Source organism: Vipera ursinii, assembly GCF_947247035.1.
Source record: "Vipera ursinii genome assembly, chromosome: 1".
NCBI classification, from domain to species: Eukaryota; Metazoa; Chordata; class Lepidosauria; order Squamata; family Viperidae; genus Vipera; species Vipera ursinii.
Genome location: NC_139512.1, coordinates 219,523,433 through 219,546,610, shown reverse-complemented (window position 1 = coordinate 219,546,610; position 23,178 = coordinate 219,523,433). Strand labels below are relative to the sequence as shown.

At 41.9% G+C, this 23,178-nt stretch overlaps 1 protein-coding gene and 1 long non-coding RNA gene across 2 annotated transcripts in view; one reads left to right on the top strand and one right to left on the bottom strand.

Annotated features, from left to right (window-relative positions):
• LOC310632053 overlaps window positions 1-23,178 on the top strand; it is a 423,537-nt gene that overhangs the window by 22,236 nt on the left and 378,123 nt on the right. The window lies entirely within an intron of this gene.
• CMPK2 (cytidine/uridine monophosphate kinase 2) lies at window positions 196-14,522 on the bottom strand. Its single transcript, XM_083349621.1, has 5 exons — window positions 13,109-14,522; window positions 8,030-8,144; window positions 5,017-5,218; window positions 2,475-2,708; window positions 196-999 (listed from the first exon to the last, which is right to left on the bottom strand). The coding sequence occupies exons 1-5, from the start codon at window positions 13,769-13,771 to the stop codon at window positions 876-878; spliced, it is 1,338 nt and encodes a 445-aa protein (XP_083205747.1). The 5' UTR covers window positions 13,772-14,522; the 3' UTR covers window positions 196-875.

The window sequence follows — 23,178 nt, the reverse complement described above, 5'->3', positions numbered from 1 at the left end:
TAGCAATATATATATATATAGAAGGACACACAAGGACACCTGGATACCATTTATCTTTTCACTTCAATTCAGAAGTTTATCTCCAGTGACTATAGTAATTCATGTTAAAAGTCCTTAATTATTCTACCTTTTGATAAGCCTACCTCATTAAAGAAATTACTTTATCTTCAGCAAGGAATAGGCGAGACAGCAGGCTCAAGAACAACCAGTTTATTGTAGTGCGGAACCGGGCGCTTGACAGGTTTTCTGCGCCGCTATTTATACTCCAGCTGGCACGCTGGGGACCAATCAGAAACTTGCCGGTTTCCCGCGGATTGCGAGGTCCAATCCGCGGCGGCTGGTTTAGACAGCCGGAGCTGCAACATTAGCCGTGCTTGCTAAGTCGCCGCAGTTTGACAGTTGACAGCTGTCAGACTGCTGCGCCTGCGCGAAGCTAAGGCAGCTTTGACAGCTGTCAAAGCTGCCGTGTATTCCGGCCGGTTTACCTCATAACTAGAGAACGTATTAACCCAAACACATAAATACATAACAGACATACTATAATTTGTCTATGTGATACTGTCATGAAGTTAATTCAGACTGAGAACAAGGAGGAAAATCTTTTAGAAAATCTATACAAAATTAGTGTCAATACAATCAAGCTTATATCATGAACGTGCATATACATATTTTGCTTTAAGTTATGGAGAGTAACAATTGCATTCCTTTAGCAGTAGTGCATTTCAGTATGGTTAGATATTTTAAAAATTAGTTCGTCCACATGAAGTTCTATTGTTTTGCATATGTCTTATGCTTCTCACTTGTTCAGAAAATATTAACACCTAGATGTTTTCCATGGGAAATTTTGATTCCAATTACTGACAATACACAAACAGTTATGGGAAATAGCACTGATTTTTAATCAAGTGTAAAGCAGCTTTGGCAACATCTTCTTCAGGAGGATTGGCATCAAGGATTTGACATGCTGGATTTTCCATTCTTCTGTAAGACTCTTCAACTCTATTAAACAAAATCATAGCATTATCAAATGTAGAAAGACTTAGGATTCATACTAAGAGCCAACGGCAAAAATTTTAGTGTAGAATATGTCAGAGGCTATGAATTGTGGTTTAAATATTACACTGGAAGGGTTCAGGTAGCCATTAACCCAAAGCTAAGCAAACTGACATGTCAACCCAGGTTGTCCAAGAAGGAAAGATTTTTACTGGGGCTGTGCAAAGCTTCAGTTTTAAGCTTTGATCTGAAAGTGAGATGAATTGTCTCCTTTGAACTGAATGCAGATCAAATCAGTTAACCTCAAATCAATTCAAATATTTCATGAAGTTTTGTACATAAATACACACACACACACACACACACACACAGTTATTAAAATTAATCTTTGAATCAGAGCTTGGTTTAATTTTTGTGTTTCATATCTTTGATATATTATACAGTCAAACTGAGAACCTAAGATTTCACATATTGTACTCCAGCTTCAATTATTATGAAGCACAATTACACCTCACACAGCATCTGCTGGGACTCTATAAATGAGGCATAGAATCCTCCCTTTAGTGTGACTGCAGTATCCCGCATCAAACTGTAGATCACATCATGACCGTTTGCAATCTGAGGGCATATACCAGTCTGGTATCTGATTTTTTAAAATATAAATGATGCTGTATTTCAATAGTTGTTAGATGGCCTAGACATTTGGTATTTGAACACAGACCTTTTTAACATTTATATTTTATCGTGTTTACTAATCTAGGTGAAATGTTAATATATATTGCTAGTCCATTACGATGCCATACAATGAATGAAAAGGAAGGAAGGAAGGAAGGAAGGAAGGAAGGAAGGAAGGAAGGAAGGAAGGAAGGAAGGAAGGAAGGAAGGAAGGACTGGGGGTGACATGATAGCAGTGTTCCAATATCTCACAAAGAAGAGGGAATCAAGCTATTCTCCAAAGCACCTGAGGGCAGGACAAGAAGCAATGGGTGGAAACTAATCAAGGAGAGACAGTTAGAACAATTAACCAGTGGAGCAATTTGTCTCCAGAAGTTGTGAATGCTCCAACACTGGAAGTTTTTAAGAAGAGACTGGACAACCATTTGTCTGAAATGGTATAGGGTTTCCTGACTGAGCAGGGGGCTGGACTAGATGACCTCCAAGGTGCCTTCCAAATCTGTTATTCTATTCCATTCCATTCCAATCTATTCTATTCTAAATAAATAACCTTTTACTTTAGGACCCCTGACCCAAGGTAGCAGACCCTGCAAAATGCAATGTCGCACACATACACCATCCTTTCTAAAGGTCTTTTCATCCACAAAAACCAGTGCATAACTCTCTTCCCCAAGATATTCATAATTAATTTCCCATAATTAATTAAATCCCATTACATTTTTTTCCTTAACATAAAAACGACAAGATTTTCACAGTAGTGCTAATAGGGAATATAGCGGCACCCTGTTTTGCATTTTAGTACATACTTTTGACGGAAGACATCATTCACTTCCAAATCAACCTCTTCTCTTGTTTTCTCGATCCCACGTCCCTGTAGCCTCCGGACTCTTTCTTCAGGACTAACAGTCAACAGCAAGACAATGTCTGGACTCAGAAGATCATCAGGCCAATGATACACCAGGTGCTTGGGTGGAGGAAGATTTTGAATGTCCCCAGTTATTTCAGTTGCAACTGCGTATGCTGTAGTGCTATGCCAATATCTGTCCAAACAAAGGCATTAGTGCGAGTTTCAGATCTATCATTCTTTGCTTCTAGAACCATTGTGTTTTTTTCTGCCTCCCTCAAAATGGTCATGGGGAAGGGTGGGCTCTCTCTTATGGAATGTCATCTTCAGGGATCAGGGGACAAGCCTTCTCAGTTGCAGCACCACTTCTCTGGAACAGCATTCCAAGTGCTAGAACTTCCGCTACTCACTTCTCCGAAAGCTAATAAAACTAGCTTTCCTGGAGTCCTTTGAGAGCAAAATTACAATGAGGGGGAAGCCTCCTGTTGCATTGTGGCTGTAATGTGAGACATGGATATCTTAATGTTGCATTTTTGTAAGCTGCCTCGAGTCTTGTTGGGGGGATCAGTATGTAAATTTTAACAAGTGTATAAATATTTTCTTTCACTTGATCTGAATGGTTTCAAGGAATTTAAAATTTTGTCAGAGAGTAACGAAGACAGTTGTACAGGTACTTTTCTTTAGACTGCAGAATGAACACCAGCCTCAAATTCAATACAGTCCATAAATATGAAAAAAAAATTCTTTTAAAAGTTCATTTTCTGAGATTTTAGAAAATCCATTTTCCTTCTAATATTAACTTACATGAATATAATGTGGTATATGTGTGATACACACACAGAAAGAGAGAGACACAATAAATTACATAAAGATCAGAATTAGTCATCCTGAGTGAGCAAGACTGAAAAAGAATAAATGGCTTTAGGTCCTCTAGTACCTCTGTTACTGTATTTATCTAAAAGGTAAATATAAAGGTTCCCCCGCACGTGCATGCTAGTCGTTTCCAACTCTAGGGGCTGGTGCTCATCTCCGTTTTAAAGCCGAATAGCCAGCGCTTGTCCGAGGACGTCTCCGTGGTCATGTGGCTGGCATGACTAGATGCCAAAGGTGCATGGAACGCTGTTACCTTCCCGCCATAGTGGTCCCTATTTTTCTACTTGCATTTTTACGTGCATTCGAACTGCTAGGTTGGCAGAAGCTGGGACGAGTAACAGGTGCTCACTCTGTTACGCGGCACTCGGGATTCCACCCAAATTGCCGACCTTCGGATCGACAAGCTCAGCATCCTAACCCACTGAGCCACCACGTCCCTACCTGTATTTATCTAGTCACTTCCAAATTCTCCAGGCATCTGATAAACAAATATCACATTAAAACACATTCTTACAATTCACACAGTTCTTTGTTTTGCTAACTTAAAGGATGAGACATTATGTGGTTCACTAATTTTGGGAAATTAAAGTACTGAAAGATCAGGCAAGGTATTCTGATCAATCTGTATCTTACTCATATGAAAGCCAGTATAATACTAATACCAAACTATACATATATAGTTACCCTATAAATGACTGATGAAAAAAATAATTTGGATGGCTGATGTACTTTAGAAATAAACTGAACTCTGCATTCTCAAATGAGGTCTAGAAATTTACTACTTTAAAAATAATTTAAAATTTTTAAGATTGCAAAGGAGCCAAATTCAAGATGTCAGCTTAAGAACCATTATATGCTAATACATTTTTGTAGCACAGATATGGCAGTCACAGCATCCATTATATCACCGGTTGCTTTGGAAGCTCCTCGGTTTCATTCAACAGAGATGGGAACACAAATTAAAAGCACAAATACAAGTCTTTTTCAGCAATCAGAAAAGTCCATAGCTGTTTTGATCCCATTAATTGAATATTAAGAGCGATACTTTTCTGCTACTGCCATCGTCAGATTGTCACCAGATCATCCTCATCATCTAGCCTTTTTTTGGGGGGGGTGCTTTCAATTACTTCTGACTTCAGAGGATTGCCTAGATTAGTCCCTGCAGTTTTCTTGGCAAGGTTTTTTCAGAAATGGTTTGCCATTTTCTTTTTCTAACATATGAATAGCCACTGATTATTCCGAAAGTTCAGAACTGTAATACAGTAAAATAACCACAGGCAATGGATAATTGTAATGATAATTCATGATAACTTCCTATTTCAACCTTTCACAAAATACTAGAAACACAACTTGTACAATTAACAATTTTTCAGTGAAGACACCTTATTTTTGTTGAGTCCTTGAGGCTTTCCGACCTTGGTTGTTTTCTTGCAGACGTTTTAATACCCAACTATGTAACATCATCTGTGCAAGTAAATGTGGGGTTTGCTCCCTGCTTTATATGGAGTATCTTGTCCAGCCAGTTTTGAAACATCTGCAAGCAAACAACCAAGCTCAAAGAGTCCCAAAGACACCACAGGTCATCTCTGAGCTACATTTTCTTCTATTGGAAACACTTTATTTTTGCAAACCTGTCTAGAATCACCGGTGACTTAGAGGATTCTTCAGCTATTTCAGAAGCCACAATGTAGTTAGTCAGCGCATAGAATGCTCTCCGTATGATTGGTGGTTCATCATCAAAAATCTTCCGCCACTGGCTAACACAAGATGGAGGAGTCCTCAAGAGCACAGCGTTCAATGAGTCTTTCAAAAAACGAGTCACTGTTGTTTTGCCTACATGTGGTACAGGAAGGAAAGTTGCCCTTCGTTATGACACAGCTCGTGGATTGATCAAGTTTGCAAGAATTTAGATTAGATAGTTGGTATCATAGGCAATAGCCCATGTTTGGATCATTCACTGTCTTATTTGCAGATAAGGCACACTTTTTTGGAGAGGTTACAACAACTGGAACTCTAAGGCTGACGGTTGCTTAAGAAAACAACTATCAGCCATTCTCTCGGTAGAGCAGCGGTGGTGCAGTGGATAGAATGCTGTATTGCAGGCTAATTCTGCCAACTGCCAGCAGTTCAATCCTGACCAGTTCACGGCTGACTCTGCCTTCCATCCTCCTGAGGTCAGTAAAATGAGGACCCAGATTGTTGGTGGCAATATGTTGTCTCTGTAAACTGCTTAGAGAGGGCTGTGAAGCAGTATATAAGTGAGTTCTATTGCTAGCTGCTGTGACTCGAAGGAAGAAGAGTTGAATCCTTAGACTGCTCCATGATGGAATCCCCCTACTTCCTTAGTAACACTATCTCATAACTGCCACCAATCCTGCTGTGAAGAGATATCATGAAGCAACTTTCTTGTACCTGCACTGAATGAACTGGGATTAAGATAGCACAGGATCTAAGCTTCACAACAGGGCTTAATCCACTGCTTGTGTGAATCCACCAGCCTTATTCACAAATCACACATTCTGCTAAGCCATACAATCTGTTTGCTTTAATATGTAATGTGCATCCAATTGTGGTTTTTAGCAAATTGTAATTATGTTCAAATTCAGCCAGTTGGGCCTTATTCAATAAACCATAATCTAATAAACTATGGCATACTACAATGCAGGAGTAGAATGTCATTACCTAGATATTTTTATAAATGACAAGTATCAGATGAATTACTAAACAAGGGGGAAAATATTGCTTACTCACCTGACAGTATTACTAAAACAGATTAATGTATGTCAGTCTTCCTCACCCTGTGCCCTTATGCCCTTATGCTATGTTGGCCTACAATTCCTATGATCATCTCAAGAATGGCAAGGGGAATCTGAGGGAGGTAGAAAGATGGATCTGCAGACTATATTTGATCCACATACTGTCAGCTACCCAACCCTGCCACATGACAAAGATTTTGGTTTTCACTAGTCCTCAAATTACTATCAATCATACTTTACTTCCATTTAATTGTTGCCATTTTATTTTCTTGCTCCTTTGGACACTCTAATGACCTCCAAAATAACTAATCACCTGCAAACAATTCTGGGCAGTATGTCACTTGCATGCCTTACAGTATTGATTTATTACTGTGATTCAACTACAATTTATAAAAACAGGATTTAAAATTCTCCTGGTAAAATTGTTCTAAAGGCAGTGGTGAAAAAGGAAGTAGCTAAACTATTGATATTTTTCAATGGGAAAATTAATTAATTTTTAAGCAAGTAAATCCAATGTATTCTATTTAGAAATTGAGGTCCTATTCATCAGCACCTGCAAAAAATTAGAATTGCATGCCAGATTGTCAATCCACATACCCCTCAGGAAGATATAGTTACATTAAAAAAAAAGGTGACACTTCAGCGCCTCCCATCTGCTGGACACAGAAAATAATTGGTCTTTTAAGACAAAGGGAAGAACTCCAGTGGTCTGTTGACTGAACCTGGAAAAAGCATGGTGCTACTATCCTTTTCCCCAGCTTTTGATTTTCAAGAGGCTTCTGAGTGCTATTTAAAGTAGTTGTACTAAACTATAAAATCTGTAATGTATTGGGCCTTGTTTTACTGAGTGTACCACGTGGGGTTTGAATGCTGGAAGGTTGCTTAAGCAGGGAGCTGGCTAACGGCTCCCAGCTCCTCAGACAACCCATCTCCAGCACTGCCATTGGCTGCCTCCAGGGCGGCAATAGGTTGCTTCAAACCTATTGGCCGCCACCTAGAGGCCAGGGTATAAATAGCTGCATTCGCAGCCCTGTTTCCCAGTTCAGTTCCTACAAGCAAATAAAGTATGTTCCTGACTGAACTCACTCGCCTCGTCCCTTCTCTCAAGCAACGAACCCAGTACACAACAAAATCTTACACAGTTATCATGGACTGTGTGAATGATCTTGAGGAAAAAGGGGAAGAGATGCTGCCTAGGAAACAATCAGACAAGAGAACATGTTAATGTATTCACATGTCTACTCTTAACTTTTTAAAAAAAATAGTTTTAAGGTGTTGCACAAACCTTAACCTGTTTTGCTTTCAGTTCAGTGTGCTATGCAAACCCACAAAGTAAGTGGACTTGATACTATATGAAATATGTCAGTCAGTGCTTTGTCACAGAACACACCGGGATGGAGTGATTTCCCAAGTTTTAAAAGTCACTTTTGAAAATTTGATGTTTGATCCACGTGGACTTGAACTGCCCTGTTGACCATAGCAGGTTGGAAACAAAATCATTAAAACTGTGCATGTGGGCTGCTTGTGTGTCAAGTCCGATGCATGTGTACTTCGTCCGCGCTGGTTGTAATGGCACTGCTCGGCTTGTGGCACTGCTTGGCTTGTGATTGGTCATGTGGTTGTGCGTTGAGTGCTTACTGCGGGCAGTGACCGTTATATTTCGTTATGCAACTGACATGTGGGTGGGTGTACAGTGATTGACTACGTGCGAAAGGTAAATAATTTATTTTTAAAAAATCGGTGAATTGAAAACTGAATATATAATTTTTTAAATCAAAGATTAACAAGATGTGAATTCTGGCATCTTTTTTCTTTCAAAAAAAAGCACTGGTGTCAGTCAAGGAAAAGCCTAAGCTTTCATAAAAAAATATTATTATTTTTTTCTTACCTGTTGCGTCTAGTCCTTCAATAACTATTACAGGAAAATTTCCTTTCTTTGGATGTTTAGGACACTTATCCACAAGTTCTAGAATCAGTCTAGATTCAGGAATTACTGAAGTGCACTGTAACGAGAAGATACATTAATTTTGAAGGACTAGAAGCAGGACCTGAGGCACAATGCTTGTGATGTCCACTTGAAGTACCAGTCAGACTAGAGAACAGGGCTCCTATATCCTGAGCAACAGTTCTGTCACCTGAAAGAAATTCAGCTGACATTCACAAGAGACAGATGCTGAAATCTCTGCATTCAAAGGGTAGCTCACAGGAAAATGACACTTAAAAGACTAAAGTCTTATTGGCTTAATTTAAAAGATATTGTGCAATTAAACATGTACATTTTACAAGATTATTTGGAATATGTATCCATGCCCACCTTTATCCATATTTTCTTCAAGAAAAAATACATAATCCCTGTTCAAGACAGTACGGAGTACGAACAGAATGCAGAGAACAAAAAACTAAGTTTGAACAACACAGTGTCTTATTTTGCATACTGATACTATACACAATTTACATTGTCCACCAGGATTTTTCATACATTTTCCCTTCAGGTTTTATTATTCAAAAACAAAAAATCAAAAGGCCTTGGTAAAGTATACTTCTACTCCAACTACTTTAATAATATATAAAAACTTGGCAATTACCACAGTCTGGCTCAAATGAAGCTTTTGAGACGATACAACTTTTAGAGAATAAAATATTTCTATAGCAATAGGAAACCCCTCAATAAAGACTTACAGTAATGAGTAAGTGACAAGTTGCAATTGTTTTTCTTAATTATTAAATTTCTACTGGGCAATAAGGATGCTAAACTTTCAGAAATTCAGTATTATGCTAATTTTGAGGACTTAATAATTATACAGAACAAATCTCAAAACTTAATAGGTTACTATTGAAGTTAGAAACAAGAGAGCCACCTCTTCCTCTTAAAGGAAGCTTCAGATATACATTTTGGTAAACTCATTCAGGAGATAAAATTTGGCAGGCATTATGGAAATCAGGTTGATTCACCCCAACTTCAGTGCAAGAAATTCTGTGGAAGATTTTACATCACTGGCACTTGATTTTAGGCAGATTGGTACATGCACATTGTAATTAGTCTTCCAAATATTTAAATTGTCTTTACTTCATTTGTAGTAGTTATGCAATAGTTATGTATCATTTTGGAGTAAAAATTTGGGGGAGACAAAATCATTATTTAAAAAGAATTGAATACTACCCAGTTACTGAATTTATTTTTGAGACTAAATAAAAATGAGAAATGTATAATCTCTTATTTTTAGCAGCTAAAATAATTGCCCAATATTGGGGGGAAAAATACACAATTGAATAATTGAGGTGTGGATTAATTAACAAGACCTCTTCAATTGCCATGTTAGAAAAGATTATAGATATATAGTGAAAATACCCCAGACATAGGAACAATTCTATGACATTTGGTGAACATTATATTTTATTTCATATGCAGATTTGTTAACTTTAAACATATATATTGTCTATCTTGTTAGCATATTTTTAAATAAGCTTATACATAAAAACATTGTGTGTGTTTATATGTGTGCGTGTATTGCAAATTTGTCAGTTACTTGATAATTCAATAATTAAAAACCCTCCTGAAATTTACAAAGCATCGTTAAGAGTCGTGTTAATAACATAATTATTTCATATATGGTATTCCAAATGTGCTATGGAACAGAAGTTCCTGAATGTAATTTACTTTCTTTTCTTCAAATAGACATGAATCAATCAATGCAGGTGAAAGTAATATATTGGGGGTGGGGGTGGGATTGTTTCATTTCTTCTGCCTTTGAATAAGTTTTGGGCTGTTGGCAATGGCCTGGACAAGTCCCTGCAACGTATTTGGCAACATCTTAGAATTGGTTTGCCCTTGCCTCCTTTCCAGGGCTGAGAAAATGTGACTGACCCAAAGTCATCAGCTAGTAGAATAAACTAGAACTCACAGTCTTCTGTGTCCAACCTGATATCTTTACCACTACAGGTTGTCCTTGCCTTACAACGACAATGGAGCTAGCCCATTACACCTGTAAGTCATGATGGATGTAAAGAAGGCCATCACAGGGTCAACCCAATTTTATGAACTTTTTTAATGGCAGTCATTAAGCAAACAGTGGTCATAAAGCAAGTACCATGGTCGTTAGACAACCTCCACAGATTAAGCAAACATCTTGTTTGCTATGGGGAATTTTAGTGTAAAATTGGAAGTAAAAAATGGTTTTCATAAAAATATTTGTAAAGTGATTGCAGGACATTGCAAATGGTTATAAATGTGGGCCAGTTGCCAAGCACTCAAAATGGGGGTGATATTGAGTAGGAGCAGCCTCAGAACTGGAGCATTCATATCTTCTGGTGACCCATCATAACTTTGAATGGGCACTAAGCAACCAGTCATAAGTCAAGGACAACCTATACATCAAACTGGCTCTCATAATGTATTGTGCAGCATACAAAAGTCAATTAACCCAAGCAAAGGAGAATATTTGTAGCTCAGTGTTGAAATGAGGGGACCTTAGTGCTCTCTTATCTTGCTTGTTTTCTTACAGATGTTTCATTACCTAACTACTGCTAAGGCTACTGCTAAGCTTGTAAGCCGCCCTGAGTCTTCGGAGAAGGGCGGGATATAAATGGAATTAAAATAAAAAAATAAAATAAAAAACTAGGTAATATCATCAGTGCTGATAATGTTACCTAGTTAGGGTAATGAAACATCTGCAAGAAAACAAGCAAGCTCAGAGAGCACCAAGGACCCCTTAACCTAGGGGTGTCAAACTCGCAATGTCACGTGACGTAAAGTATTGTGACTTTTTTGCCATTGCTGGCAATGGGGTGGGTGTGGTTTTGCTATGATGCATCTGGCCCGTGGGCCGGCAGTTTGACACCCCAGCCTTAACCCAAGCAACTAAAACCAAAAGAGACATCTTACAACAGCCAGAGCGGGTCACCCTGTGACTGAGCCTATTTTTGTGGCAGTTATTAAGCGAATGCCACAGTCCTTAAGAGAACCAGTTGTTTGCTGTGGGCTGGGTTTGCTGAAAACGTGAAGTAAATAAGTTTTTAGTTCAAAAAAAAGTCATAAAAAGCAGTCACGTAACCACAGGACACTGAAAAAAGCTATAAATGCAAGGTCATTGCTCAGCTCATACTCCTGGAGAAGGCCTTTGTAACTTTGAATGGTTGCTAAGCAACCAGTCATAAGTCGAGGACTACTTGTATGCTCCAGACATGAAGGCCCAAGAAATGAAAAGTTTCTCAGAGAAACCATGACAACTTTTGACCCAGTCAGTGTGATTGCCGCTACGGACTATTATGCCTCTTGCAGGCACAGACACATGTAGGCCACAAGGTCTATTTAACATGACCCAAATCCTTCAGCTTATCAACCCCTTCATGAATTTCAGATGGTTCATCAGGTCCCAAACTTTATTTAAATACTACTTTTAATAAATGCTACTAATAAATACTATGAATAATATTATCAATTATTGATACTGTATTGACCACTATGGGGGACTCTGATTATCACCTCATCATACTGTCTGAGGAATTCTGGGAGTTGAAATCCAGCCATCATAACTTACCAAGTTTGTGAAACACTGACCTAGTCCTAGATAAGGGGTTTTCAAACTCAGGCCCTTTTATGACGCATCGACTTCAACTCCCAGAATTCCTCAGCCAGGCACGCTGGCTGAGGAATTCTGGGAGTTGAAGTCCATGCGTCATAAAAGGGCCGAGTTTGAAGACCCCTGTCCTAGATGATCTGAGTCTTCCTTTTTCCAATTTATAATTTATCTAACTTATTTAAAAAGGGTAAATTTTGTGGCTGCAACATCAAGCTTACTTTATCATCATCTCCCCTCACCAACACACAAAGTTCTGGAAATGTGGAGAGAAAAAAAGGATTCTCCTGTGGTGCCATTACTGATTAGACCAGGGGTATCCAACCTTGGCAACTTTAAGACTTGTAGACTTCAACTCCCAGAATTCCCCAGCCAGCCATGATGATTGGGGAACTCTGGGAGTTGAAGTCCACAGGTTTTAAAGTTGCCAAGGTTGGACACCCCTGGTTTAGACCCAGCAAAGATGTTTCTCCTGTATGATCGATCTCCTAACCCTGTTAAATCTCCTCCATCACTTTATTCATAGAAGCCACCTGGTCACTATTTTTTCCTTGCCCAAAGACACCCTTCCTCCGTCAGTATACAGATAGTCCTTAACTTATGGCCAAAATTTTTTATTGCTTAAGCAAGTCAGTTCTTAAGTGAGTTTTGCCCAATTTTATTTACCTTTCTTGCCACAGTTGAAGTTAAGTGAATCACTGTAGTTGTTAAGTTAGTAGAAAGGTTGTAAAGTGAATCTGGCTTCCCCATTGACTTTCTTTGTCAGAAGGTTGCAAAAAGCGGTCACATGAACTCGGGACACAGCAACCATCATAAATATGAACCAGTTGCCAAGCCTTTGAATTTTGATCACGTGACCATGGGTCACAGTCGTAAGTGTGAAACATGGTCATAATAAGTCACTCTTTTCAGTGTCCTTGTAACTTTGAATGGTCACTAAGTGAACTGTTGTAAGTCGAGGACTACCTGTGCAGTGTATGCCTCCCAGCATACACAAAGAACAGCACAGCAGGAGGCTGATGGTGCAGATCAGCAGGGGCGTGGACAGCTCCAGGAGATAACCGCTCACGCGGGATAAGCCTAATGAGTTAAGCTGTTGACAGCCCCAGGCATGGTCAGCCTGGCGGGAAGCCAGGATTTAAACCCATTGGTCACCTGCACTGGCGGGAAACCCAGGTTTGAACTGATTGGATGCCATCCACCTGGGCAGGTACAAATAGATGCCAGGTTTCCCTTGTTTCCCCAGTTCGTTCTGTTCTGAATAAACTCATCGTTACCCAGCTCTGTGTCCGCCTCTCTGTGAAGCACGCGACTTTACAACCTGAAAAGGACTACTACCTCCTGAAAAGGAGGTCTGGTTCTGCCGAACTCCTGTTTATCCCAACACTTACTTCTTCCAGCACTTGTCGGGCAGCTTCCCGGGACCTGAAGACGGTGTTGCCGAGAAGGTGAGGAACGGCAGGGTGGAATTCCGGTTCTTCCGCGGCCACCACATTAGCTCTGCCCAGCAGCTCTTTCTCCTTTCCGGCCCCCTTAAGACCCCACAAGGCGCAGCGGAGCTTGCCGCTTTCGCCTTGCTCGTACACCGAAAGGTGGGCCGGCGCTGGGAGCAGGTCTCCCAAGAGCTCTTCCAAAAAGGCCCGCGTCTCCGGCAGGCCTTGCTCGTCCTGAATCAAGAAGCCCTTCTCCAGCAATGCGCCGCCGCGGCCGTAGGAGAGGAGCGGCAGGGCTCTGGCCCGAGCGCCCCAAGGCGCCTGCTCGAGTCTGCGCTGCAAACTGCTCTGCAGCCGGGCCGCCCGGACGCGCTCCCGCGGGGTTGGCGCCACGGCGATGCCGAAGGAATAGCATCTGCCTGGAGGAGGCAGAAAGCACCGGAGCCGCGCGCGGTTGGCTGGCTGCCCGCCGGCGCTGCTCAGGGCGAAAAAGTCGACCTCCGCGCCTGCCGACTCGGCCACGAAGGAGCGCTCCAGCCAGCCGGCTTGCTTTGCGGAGAGCAGCTTGTCCATGGTTAATGGCAGCAACCGGGCGGACCCAGCGGCGCTACGCGGCAGCATGAACGCACCGGGGGGGACAACTGGGAGCGCCTTAAGAAGCCGCCCAGGGCCCGGCCCATTCGGGAACGGGAAACCAAAACCGACGGCTGTTAGCGCAGGAGGAGGAGCGGCTTTTTCGGAGAAACGAAAGCGAACGTCCGCGCCGCTTGCCTCTCTCTTGTGGGGCTTTGCCTAGCAAAACAAAACTTAGCCGAGAGGAAGTTAAGGATTCAAGAACCCGTGTCAAAAGTCATACGGGGCTGCTGTGTCAAAAAAGGGAAATCGAGAGGATTTGGGAAACGGAGCCGATACTTTCATGAAAGTGAAAGTTGATTACAGAGAGATCTTGCCTACACAGGCGATGATACACCTTTGATAAATTTGCCATTGGTTTATTTTGAAGAGGGAAAAATAAAAAAGTTTGGGATCCAAAGTAAATGCGAGTAAAATTTTACGGGAATGAGCTTGGGAGACGGACGGCACGTTTGTTTGCTGATTTTTGTGCATCGGATTAACAATTTGTATCTTCTGGGGAAATGTTAACGTACAAAATAAAACGTGCACCCGTTTTTATACAAAAGGGTATTTATTTGAATTAGTGACCAACTGCCATGGGCAATGATGTGCAAAATAAGCATGATTCCTACAGCAGCATCTGTAACTAATATGCCAAAAAGGAAGTCTTCCTAGTTTGGATACAGAAATTGGCCAGTATGGATAGGAAAGAGAAACACCCTGGAACTTGATTTCTGATCAATTTCTGCTAAACTGGGATCAGCTCATATATTTGTGTAAATTGCTAACAAAGAATTAAGGGAGACTGATATGCATTTCAAACTTGTTAGTTTTCATCAGTCAGTCATACCCTTCTGAGATTTGAACCTGGGCTGATTGCACATTAGGCAGTTATTTTTACCTCTAGGCCACAGGCTCTCTCTCGCTTTGTTAGCTTGAGAAGCAAGGGGAAATATGTGTCAAATGTTTGTTTTATATATATATAAAACTAAAATCCTATAATAGATGAAACACAGCAAAGAAGCCATACAAGACTAACTCCAAATATACAGAAACGCCTATTTGTGTATGTGTGACAAATTCCTGTTCATTTGAAATTCCCCAACTGAATATTTGCTTTCCACAAACATAATTATCTGCGCTCAATGTCTACTGTCAAGAGTTATGGTAACAACAGAATGTTAAAGATAAGGTATCCATACATGGAACATTGGTTCAATTCTGCTATGCATTTAGAAGTTGCAAAACAACAGAAGTTGCAAAACAACAGTCAGTATCCCTCAATATCAGTCATGCTAATTAGCTACCGAGAGTGGTTCAGTGACATCTCAAAGGCTGCAGGTTCCTCACCTCTGTTTTAATTTGTTTTTCAATCGGTTCAGATTTTGGGGGATCTTGATGGACATGTAATCAGAATTGTCAATGAATAACTGAACTTTTGACTTCTGGTAAAGTCCTACTGGTGTTATCAGAAAACATCTAGCCACCTCTTATTTGGTCATCCTCATTGTTCAAGTGTCTTCCGGCTCTTCTTTGATGGCTCTTGCCTTCACATTACATATATAGCACTTTTTTCTTCATTTAATATTTTTGACCCAATATTTTTCACAGCTATGAAAGCCATGGCCTTCACAGTACAGTTTAGTTAGCTACTACCCCAGCTAGTACCATCTGCAAGTACAATGGTAATAAACAGTGATGTGGGGGGGGAGGATCATTTTCTAACCAATGCAGACATTATAGCCTATTTCAAGAGCTGACTACAAAAGCCTTCAGAGTGAAACTGATTAAGGTCTAGTGAGTTTCAAGCAGCAGCTGCCTGTGCTTTCTAATCAACCAATTAAGGTCAGGGAATTGAGCTGGTTAACCTGCCCTTGAAGCTGAAGTGAAAAACAGCTCAGGAAGAGACAGCTTCTTTAAGTAATCTATCTGCCCTGCAAGGCAGCAAAAAATGGGAGGAAAATGTCTCAGGCACAGGACATTGTAGTAGCCAACTTTATTTGAGTGAGGCCACAGCAGCAACCAGAGACCTTCACACTGACTCCAGCCGAATAATCACAGCAGCTGGCAACATATGTAAACTGCAACTCAAAAACAGGCAGAAAAGGGCTGATTTAGGAGAACAGCAGAATGCTCTACAGGCAGTCCTTGACTTACAACCACAGTTGAACCCAACATTTCTGTTGCTAAGCAAGACAGTTGTTAAGTGAGTTTAGCCCCATTGTACAACCTTTTTTGCCACGGTTGTTAAATGAATCACTGCAGTTAAATTCATAACGCTATTGTTAAGTGAATCTGACTTTTTTCAATGCTGTTGTAACTTTGGTCGCTAAATGAACTGTTCTAAGTCGAACACCTGTATACAGTCAGGATAAAATATTACTGTAATGTAATATCTCTTTTCTTGGTTATTTTCTTATACACACTTAGACATCCTTAATTAGACTAAAAATATGAATCCTGGGTGTGTGCATATTAGAAAAGGATTGAACACCAGGATAGAAATATAAACAAAAACTGTTTAATATACAAAACCACTTAGCTTTCATTGGCCAAACTGCCAAGGTCATCAGAGTGAAAATGGGAGTTCCGGGAGTTCGCTTATGTAGCTGGTTGCTTTTGCACCCTGCTCATAAAGCGGATCACCAGTCTACCTGCCCCAATCGGCTGTAATGTTCCTAATCGTCCTGCACCTGTCTGCATATTTGCGGATTCGAGAGTTTTCTCACTTGTAGTCACTCTCCTGGCGCACGTGCAAACGTCCAAGGGCCGGTTATCTGGCCGCTCTTGCTCTGAGCACCCCCCCATCATTTTTGGCCAAACCTGAGCGCCTGTCCCAAGATCTAATTGAGGACACGCTGGGGATTCATCCATCCTTGAGATCCCCTACATAAGCAAACTCCCAGAACTCCCGTTTTCACTCTGACAACGTTGGCAGTTTGGCCGACGAAAGCTACATGGTTTTGTATATTAAACAGTTTTGTTTATAATTCTATCCGGGTGTTCGATCCTTTTCTTTCTAATATACACTTAGACATATACACATATGCATATATTGATCTTGTGTCTAAAATATACTCGGACTAGTGGCAAATTAATTTTGTAACTGAAGAAATAACATTAACAAGGGTGTAAAAGTGTAATTAATTAGTGCAAGAAAGGTAAGAGGATCTGTTAGTTTACAAAAAAGATGTTCACAACGTGAATAGAATTGCAGATTCACCTTTATAGTACAGATTTGGCACTGATGAATCAACTACAAAATAGAGCAGACATTTGTACATGTTTTTGTAAAAATTAATCTCCTTCCAGATGTTTTATTTAGAGATCTGAATTCCCCTGGCAGTTTAGACTCCCTATCATTGTAGGTGGGGGGGAAAACATAGCAGAAGTCATGGTTGCTCTGTCAGTGTCCTTGGTGAGGAGTGTTCTCATCTTTGTCCAAAGAAGAAGAATAAAGTGGGACAGGAAAGCAGGAACAAGGGAGAAAAAAATATATGGAATAAAAAATGAACTCCAATTATCCCCTCATCTATCCCACAAGAAAAGGCACCGTTTCTTATTGCCATTTGCATAATTTTCCCAGAGCCATTATTGATAGAGATGAAATGTATTTGCTGATGCATGGATTATTCTGCTTTTTATGGGCGCCTGCCATTCAACCATCTGTCTTCAGACATACCATTTTCACATGTTAATGGGGAAAGCAGTACACCAGCCTTCCTGTGAATGAGTGCCTTCCAATTCAGGACCTGCTGAGCCTAATGGCTGCTCCGTTGAAGAGGTAGGTAGGAGTGGAAAAAGACTGAGAAAGATCTCTGAAGAGAAAAAGGAGAAACCGCCAAGGAAAATATCTGCTGGATTACTTTTATCAGGTCTGCAGAAGCAAAACGCCTCACTCTTCTGCCCTGCCTGGCCTATCCCAGCTCATCCCATAGGGAGAGAAGACAGCTTGGATCCTCCTGGTGGAAAATTTTCCTAAGAGGGGAGAAAAGGGAAGAAAGAGCACCAACTATGAGTTGCTTGTATGTCTACAGTTGAGGCTAGAAGGCTGAGTCTAGGAGAGCAGAGTTCAGACTCTTGAATGTTGAACTGCGAATGTCGCCTTGAATTCTTAGTTGGGGCTGCCTAGGCTCCAAAGTGTCTACTTTTGTTTTTAAACCTTACCCTTGAATGTTCACAGGAGGATAAACTTCAGCAGACTCTCTTAAACATTTGGCTAGTTTGATGTTTGCTTCCAGTTATTTACTAGTTGGTTGCCAACTTTTTGTCCAAATAGCACAACTATCTTAAAAATGTGGAGCATGTTGCTACATGTTACATGTGACAGCATGTTACAACATGGAGCATGTTACAGCATCTACATGGAGGGAAGTGTGTAGTGGGGTGCCCCAGGGCTCTGTTCTGGGACCAGTGCTCTTCAACATCTTCATCAACGATTTGGATGAGGGGATAGATGGGGAACTCATCAAATTTGCAGACGATACTAAGCTGGCAGGAATAGCCAACATTCCAGAAGACAGGCTTAAGATACAGGAGGATCTGGACAGACTCGAACACTGGGCGCTATCTAACAAAATGAAATTCAATGGTGAAAAAAGTAAGGTTCTAAGAAAAATCAAATGCACAGGTATAGTATAGGTGGTACCTTGCTCAATAGTAGTAACTGTGAGAGGGATCTCAGAGTCCTAGTGGACAATCACTTAAATATGAGCCAGCAGTGTGCTGCAGCTGCCAAAAAAGCCAACACAGTGCTAGGCTGCATTAACAGAGGAATAGAATCAAGATCACGTGAAGTATTAATACCACTTTACAATGCCTTGTTAAGGCCACACTTGGAATACTGCATCCAGTTTTGGTCACCACGATGTAAAAAAGATGTTGAGACTGGAAAGAGTACAGAGAAGAGCAACAAAGATGATTAGAGGTCTGGAGGCTAAAACATATAGGGAACGGTTGCTGGAATTGGGTATGTCTAGTTTAACGAAGAGAAGGGTGAGGGGTGACATGATAGCAGTGTTCCAATATCTCAGGGGCTGCCACAAAGAAGAGGGAGCCAAGCTATTCTACAAAGCACCTGAAGGCAGGACAAGAAGCAATGGATGGAAACTAATCAAGGAGAGAAGCAACCTAGAACTAAGGAGAAACTTCCTGACAGTTAGAACAATTAACCAGTGGAACAACCTGCCTCCAGAAGGGGTGAATGCTCCAACACTGGAAGTTTTTAAGAAGAGACTGGCCAGCCATTTGTCTGAAATGGTATAGGGTTTCCTGCCTGAGCAGGGGCCTGGACTAGATGACCTCCAAGGTCCCTTCCAACTTTACTATTGTGATTATGATTATGAACTTTGCCATCTGATTCTTATTGCTGCTTTCATTTGGTACAGTTATTAGGCCTGTAGTTACTTTATCTGTATTGCTAATTTTGCTTCACCAAAATTCAAAGCCCCTTGCAAAGGGGTTGGAAATGTTCTTACTACTACCATCTATTTTAATCCAGTACGGCTAGTAAGATTTGTGGTGAGCTGATATTGCTTGGATATTGCTGTTTTCCATTAACCTGCATATGGAACTATTCTAAGCATATGCCAAGAATGACAGTATCATTCCTCTAGTAGCCATGATAGAAACCTCTGTGTGATGCTAGAAGGACACTGACCATGATAACACCCAAATCCCCCCCCATATGAGAGCTGTAGCCAAGCATACCTGGAGGGCCCCTAGTTCAGAATAGTATAAAAATAACTGATAAAGAATAATGATACTTGCATGATGGTGAAAGAGAGCTGTGGAGTTTTGTTATCTACTCATGCATAAATGAAGTAGGAGCTTTAGGATGGGAAAAGAATGGGATGCTGCCATAGTCTCCACCCTTGATCCCATCTTTACAGTCTATAAGCTCTCTAAAACACCATTTTGCCGAGCATTGTCATCGAGAAGCTGACTGACTTGAAATTCTCCCCCGCCATCTGCAATTGGATTCAAGACTTTCTTAGGGATCGGTTACAAACAGTGAGGGTCGGCTCTGCTTTGTCCACCCCCCTGAAGCTTTGCACCGGCACGCCACAGGGCTGTGTGCTTAGCCCCTACCTGTACTCTTTATACACTTATGATTGTGTATCATCTGACCCATCCACTGCGATAATCAAGTTAGCAGATGATACAACTGTGGTGGGTCTTATTACAGGTGGGGATGAGACAGCATATGGGGCGGAGGTACAAAAACTATCCATATGGTGTAGTAACAACAACTTGCACCTAAACATCGGCAAGACGAAAGAGATGGTGTTAGACTTCCGGAGAAAAAAGGAGGAACCTGCCCCACTTTACATCTGAGAGAACTGTGTAGAGAGAGTTTCCTCCTTTAAATTTCTGGGAGTCTACCTCTGTGAAGATCTGACCTGGAAAGTTAACACAACTCAGGTGGCTAGAAAGGCCCAACAGAGGCTTCACTTTCTGAGGGTCTTGTGGATGGAGTCACTGAAGCAGTAGGCGTGAGCTTAAATGGACTCCAGAAGATGGTAGAGGACAGGAAGGCCTGGAGGAACGTCCATAGGGTCACGATGGGTCAGACATGACTTCACAGCTAACAACAACAATATTTTGCTAGTGAGGCCACACTTGGAATATTGCATTACTTGGAATAATGCATCCAGTTCTGGTCACCATGACACAAAAAAGATGCTGGACCCTAGAAAGAGTCCAAAGAAGAGCAACAAAGGTGAAAGGGTCTATGATGATCACTGATTTGCTTGCTTGATTGATTGATTGATTTGACCAAATGGGGAATGATGAATCTCTTCCCTGATTCAGTGAGATTTCTGCAAATGGACGTGCTTTGTGAGGATTTATAACTCTAAAGAAATGTGGAAGTTGTATCTGGCACTCATCATTTATTTATTTATTTTATTTTAATCCCATTTATATCCCGCCCTTCTCCGAAGACTCAGGGTGGCTTACAATCTAAGCACAAATCAAATGTGCTTAGCAATAGCCTTCATCCTCACATGCTCCATGTTGTGACCCAGTCCCTCCCTTCCCTGCCAAACCTAGCAGAGAAACCTCTCCTCAGGAAGCAGAAAGGGGGGAAAAAGGAGTGTTTCTCCAAACAGGAGGGGTGGAATCCACTCCTTGCGTTTCACATTTTATCATTTCCCTGCTTGCTGTTTGCAGTGAGTCATCCCATTCCCAAGGTGAGTTTGTGATGACTCACTACAGTCAGGTGGATGTGACACGGGCATGGCCATCTGAATGCCACCAGGTGGGAGTGGGTGGGTGGGTGTAGCCAGGTCGATGCGAAGGACTAGGTGAGTGTCCCATTCCCAAGGTGAAAAGAGGTCTGCAGGCCAAGTCATACAATGATCTGTTAAGGGCACTAAGCGTGTACAGTATGTTCAGCCTAAGGAAGGCAAAGTGTTGGGGAGAACATGATAATTGTCTTCCAATACTTGAAGGGCTGCCACAGGGAAAAGGGCATCTATTTACTCTCCATAGCATCTGAAGGCAGGACATGAAGTAATGGCTGGAAGATCATCAGAAGGAAATCCAACCTGAAACTAAGGAGTAGTTTTCTGATGGTATGAACGATTAATCAGTGGAACAACTTGCCTCCTGGCATTGTAGTGCTCCATGGCTGGAGATTTTCTAGCAAAGATTGGACAACCATTTCTCCAGGATGGTATAAGAACTCCTGCCTTGGGCAGGGTGTTGGACTAGAAGACCTCCGGGGTCCCTTCCTGCCCTATGAGTCGTTGATTCAGACACTAACTATTGTACTATATTGATCAGAGACATATTTCACCACTATTGCAAACAATATACTGCCACAATAGAATTAAGATATTCTTCCTAGTTGAGGAAAATATCCCTGTATGTTTTATAGTTTTATAGATATAACCCTAAATCTAGGACTCAAACACAAATATCTGTCTGCTGGCTGTGTTCAGAAGGCATAACTATCTATGGGTAAATTCAGTTATCCCATTTTGTATACTTCTGCAATATCCTAACACAAACTAACCTTACCCACCCACCAGCACTAGATTTATGCAATATGCTACACTGAAATGTAGTTGGCCAGCAGGCAAGGTTCTCCTCATCCTTCTGGAAGTTAAGGATGCACAAGGAGGGCTACCCCAAGCAAGGGCCTTCTCCAAAGAGGTCAGGGGGAGGGGGGAGAGAGAAGCAGGAATCTCAGCTGTGAAATGGATACCTGTCAGGTTTGCCTTAGCTTTGCTTCACAAAAATCCCAAAACTTAACAAAAAAGAAAAAAAAGTAAGTCTTGACTTTTTGGCCCACTATTCTGAGAGTCATAAAACCCATGCCTTTGGCAGAGCCTAAGTATCCTCCCCCCCACAAACTTTGGAGAGCCTCTCACTGACAGAAATGTTAGTGTTACCCCAGTAAGAAGTCTTGAGCAGGCAAGACAAGGATGGGGTGTGAGAATAAAGGTAAAGGTAAAGGTTCCCCCGCACATGTGTGCTAGTCGTTTCTGACTCTAGGGGCCGGTGCTCATCTCCGTTTCAAAGCCGAAGAGCCAGCGCTTGTCCGAGGATGTCTCCGTGGTCATGTGGCCGGCATGACTAAACGCCAAAGGCGCACGGAACGCTGTTACCTTCCCAACGTAGTGGTCCCTATTTTTCTACTTGCCTTTTTACGTGCTTTCGAACTGTTAGGTTGGCAGAAGCTGGGACGAGTAACAGGCGCTCACTCTGCTACGCGGCACTTGGGATTCGACCCGCCAAACTGCCGACCTTCTGATCGACAAGCTCAGCGTCCTAACCCACTGAGCCACCGCGTCCCTAACGGTGTGAGAATAGACCTGTGTAAATTAAGCCACTGTATTCATCCTCCGCATTGGCAAAGGCGGACAGCCGTCTTTGCCTCAGTCCTTCGGGGAAGCCCACTCTGTGGTCCGAGGAGAAGAATTGTGGGGAGGGGTCTCTTGTAGCATTGTGCCTTTGCAACACGCCGCGCGAAACCCCTTCCTTTGAAGCGCACTTTGCCGGAGCAACAGTCTGCCTCAAGTTCTATACCAGACATGTCAAACACAAGGCCCGGGGGCCAGATCAGGCCAGCGAAGTGGTTTCATGTGGCCCGCGAAGCCATCCTGGAAACAGTGAGGGAACGGCCCCCACCGCCTTGGCCCTGGCCCAGAGACCCTCCTTCTGCCAGAGACCCTCAGATCTGTCCCACTCCTGCCCAGGGTCCCATAGGCACCCTTGATGCGAACAATGTAGAGCTGGCCACACCCACCCAGTAGGCCATATGCACTCTAGCCACACCCACCCAGTAGGCCACGCCCACCCTGGCCATACCCACCTGGCCCCCTGAGGGCAACCACAATGCTGATGCGGCCCTCAATGAAATTGAGTTTGACACCCCTGTTCTATACCAGCGTTTCCCAACCTTA

Coding starts and splice junctions, on each gene's coding strand:
- CMPK2 (XM_083349621.1), bottom strand. CDS start 13,771: ATGCTGCCGCGTAGCGCCGCTGGGTCCGCCCGGTTGCTGCCATTAACC. Junction 8,145..13,108: donor CCCGACAAGTGCTGGAAGAA/GTAAGTGTTGGG, acceptor TTCTCGTTACAG/TGCACTTCAGTAATTCCTGA. Junction 2,709..5,016: donor TCACCGGTGATTCTAGACAG/GTTTGCAAAAAT, acceptor TTGTTTGGACAG/ATATTGGCATAGCACTACAG.